The 3,037-nt window shown below is 57.9% G+C and overlaps 1 protein-coding gene across 2 annotated transcripts in view; it reads left to right on the top strand.

Annotated features, from left to right (window-relative positions):
* The first annotated feature begins 1,039 nt into the window (after positions 1–1,039).
* The window catches only part of PTGES2 (prostaglandin E synthase 2), a 6,969-nt gene continuing 4,971 nt past the window's right edge, over positions 1,040–3,037 (top strand). The window contains exon 1 of one of the 2 annotated variants that reach the window (XM_003785341.3): positions 1,040–1,730. In XM_003785341.3, coding sequence (XP_003785389.2) covers positions 1,104–1,730 — 627 coding nt within the window. In that variant the 5' untranslated portion in view covers positions 1,040–1,103. The remainder of the gene's footprint in view (positions 1,731–3,037) is intronic. The other variant, XM_023510509.1, reaches the window with a different exon arrangement.

Below are 3,037 nucleotides of genomic sequence, written 5' to 3'. Positions count from 1 at the left end.
GCATCACAGCTCACAGCAACCTCCAACTCCTGGGCTCAAGCGACTCTCCTGCCTCAGCCTCCCAAGTAGCTGGGACCACAGGTGCCCGCCACAACGCCCGGCTATTTTTTTGGTTGCAGCCGGTTGTTTGGCGGGCCCGGGCTGTATTCGAACCTGCCACCTTAGGTGTATTTGGCTGGCGCCTTAGCCACTTGAGCCATAGGCGCCGAGCCCAACTGGGCACTGTGTAAGCTGGTCATAGCTGTAAAACAGGGCCGGCTCCTCACAACGCTCTCGACTCACAGGTGTGCAGCTAGCAGGTGCACTGCATCCGAGAGAGCACCTGTACGTCGGGATTCCGGAGGGGCTGCTCTGGGAGGAGTCTTCGGTCTCTTCCAAGCCCCCAGGCCTCCCCCATTCCCCTTCCTATGAGGTCAACCCTGGGAAAGCAAAGGTCACTTCAGCAGCACCCTTGGGTCACCTGCTTCCCGGAAGCCATCGTTCTCGCCTTCCATTTCCGCCTCCAACGGCATGCCCAGGTTCCAGTTGGGGGCCCATATAGAGGGCTTGGGGGCCGCAAGGGCAGCACGGAAAGTGAAGGCAGTAGAGTGAAATCTGGGCCAAAAAGGAGGAAGCTGCAGCCGAGCTCTGCGAAGCACGGGAACCAGAGCCCAAGCTTGAGCCCCGCATCCCACTACCCTCCCCAGGTCTCCGCCCACTCATTGAGTCCCGCCCCTTTCTCGGCGGCGTCTGGGGCTGCCCCAGGGCTGCCGGCGGAGGACAGGTGGTGGGGCTTGGTAGGGCGAGAGTGCCCCGCAGAGGAGTAAGGCAGCCTGTCACCTTACTCTATTCTGACTGTCCCTGGGGACCGTCGGGTGGACAGCTCCCCGTGAGCGAAATCCGAGACACCTGGTTTCCAAGGACCCCTCTGGGTTCCGGAAAATTTTATGGTTCGTGTTACAGGAGGAACGTGCAGTAGAACGGGAGGGCAGAAAGAGACGGGAGTCGCGACCACCACCCTACCGTTTCTACGGCCTTCAGGGGCTGGAAGTCCGACCCTTCCCCTGATACTCGGAAAGGTTTAATTTCTTCTGAATGGGTGCCTGAAGCAGGAAAGGCTAAGCATGTATTACAGACAGCCAACCGCTCAGGGGCCACGCCGCCAAGTAAGGGACCAGCAGGCGGACACTGCGGCGCTCGGCTGGGTCACCTCTGATTCTCGATACACAGACACCTTCAGAGGTGGAGGCGTGAGAGACTCCCAAGCGTCCCGGGTGTGCTTCTGCAGCTCTGACGGGTGTTTGGAACCTGGGTGCCAGACGCACGGCCTTGTCTCGAAGAGGCTGCCTGTTCCTGGCGGCATCTCCGTTACCCCGGGTAACAGCCTTGTGGCGAGGACCCGGCCCTTTAAGGGCTCTGAGACTCGGCTGTCTTCGTTTTGCGCGCCCGCCCGCGGCGCCGGCAGAGCGAAAATGGCCCTGGCGGCGCGGGCGGTGCGGGCCCTGTGGCAGGGCCGGTGCACCCTTGCCTGGAGGCTAGGCGGCCTCCCACGGCCACTGTTCCCCACGCAGAGCCAGGCTGGCTTTGCAGGATCGGCGGGCGGCCCAGGCCCCGCCGTCGCTGCCCGTAATGGGAGCCCGCGGCTGCTGGGGGCTGCGGCGCTGGCCCTGGGGGGTGCCCTGGGACTGTACCACACAGCGCGGTGGCGCCTGCACTCCCAGGAACTCCGAGCAGAGCACTCAGCGGTGCAGGTAAGGCCAGGCCACGCCGCGGATGGGGAAGCTGTATCAGCGCCTAACTCGGAACTCCCGGAACCCGGCGGGGTCAGGATTCGCCTCTGCTGAATGGTGATCTTGGGGGAGTGACTGGGTCTTAATTCTCCCAACACTCAGCGTCTTCATCTGTAAAATGGGGGCGCTATTGATGCCCGCCCATTACTTAGAATCGTTCTATTTCTCATAAAATTGTACTGTCATGTTTTAAGGAGGCATTTTTTTGGTAAGAGATTTGGAGATGGCAGAAAAGAGAAAGCCTCTTTCATAGGCTTTTTTTTTTTTAATTGAGACAGAGTCTCACTTTGTCACCCTTGGTAGAGTGCTATGGCGTAATAGCTCACAGCAACTCAAACTTTTGAGCTCAAGCGATTCTCTTGCCTCAACTTCCCTAGTAGATAGGACTACAGGTGCCCACCACAATGCCTGGCTATTTTGTTTTTTTGTTTAGTAGGCCCAGGCTGGTTCGAACCCAGCCAGCTCCCCCCTTTCACAGGCTTCTAAACGTTTTCTCCATCCCCTCACTGCCTCCCAATCCTAAGTTCATGCACTTAGTAGCCGTAGCAGCAGCTGCAGCAGCAGTAGTAGTACTACTTTCAGGGAACCATGACTCTTAGACTCCAGGCCCCAAAACAGGGAGGGGCAGGCAGGTAGCTCTGCCAAGTGCCCTTTTGGCACTCAGTATTCTGCACTATCACAGCCCTTCTCTGTTCCTGCAACCCCCTCCCCACAGATACCCCTTTCCTGGACCCAGGGGAACAGAGGTGGGTGCAGAGGGAACAGAGCACCCTGTCTGAGGTGCTCTGTCAGGTGCTCTGTCTACACTTTGAGCCCCTTCCCTACCTCCCATTCCTCCTGATATTCTCCCTGCCCCCTCCCCACCTCCATGGTCGAGCCATTTTCCACTCTTTTTTTTTTTTTTAGAGACAGAGCCTCACTTTATTGCCTTTGGTAGAGTGCCGTGACACACAGCTCACAGCAACCTCCAACTCCTGGACTTAGGCGATTCTCTTGCCTCAGCCTCCTGAATAGTTGGGACTACAGGCACCCACCACAATGCACAGCTATTTTTTTGTGGCAGTTTGGCTGAGCCTGAACCCGCCACCCTCGGTATATGGGGCCAGTGCCCTACTCACTGAGCCACAGGTGCCGCCCCATTTTCCACTCTTAACATTGAGGGAAGTGTTCACACCTGTGGTTTCAAACATGAACAAGCAGCAGGCCTTGGGCCCAGATACAGCCCTCTCCTTGGGGATTTTTTTATTTTTATTTTTTGAGACAGCTGT

Source organism: Otolemur garnettii, unplaced genomic scaffold (assembly GCF_000181295.1).
Source record: "Otolemur garnettii isolate 467f Iridium unplaced genomic scaffold, OtoGar3 scaffold00014, whole genome shotgun sequence".
Lineage (NCBI taxonomy): Eukaryota > Metazoa > Chordata > Mammalia > Primates > Galagidae > Otolemur > Otolemur garnettii.
This window is presented reverse-complemented; position numbering and strand designations above follow the sequence as displayed.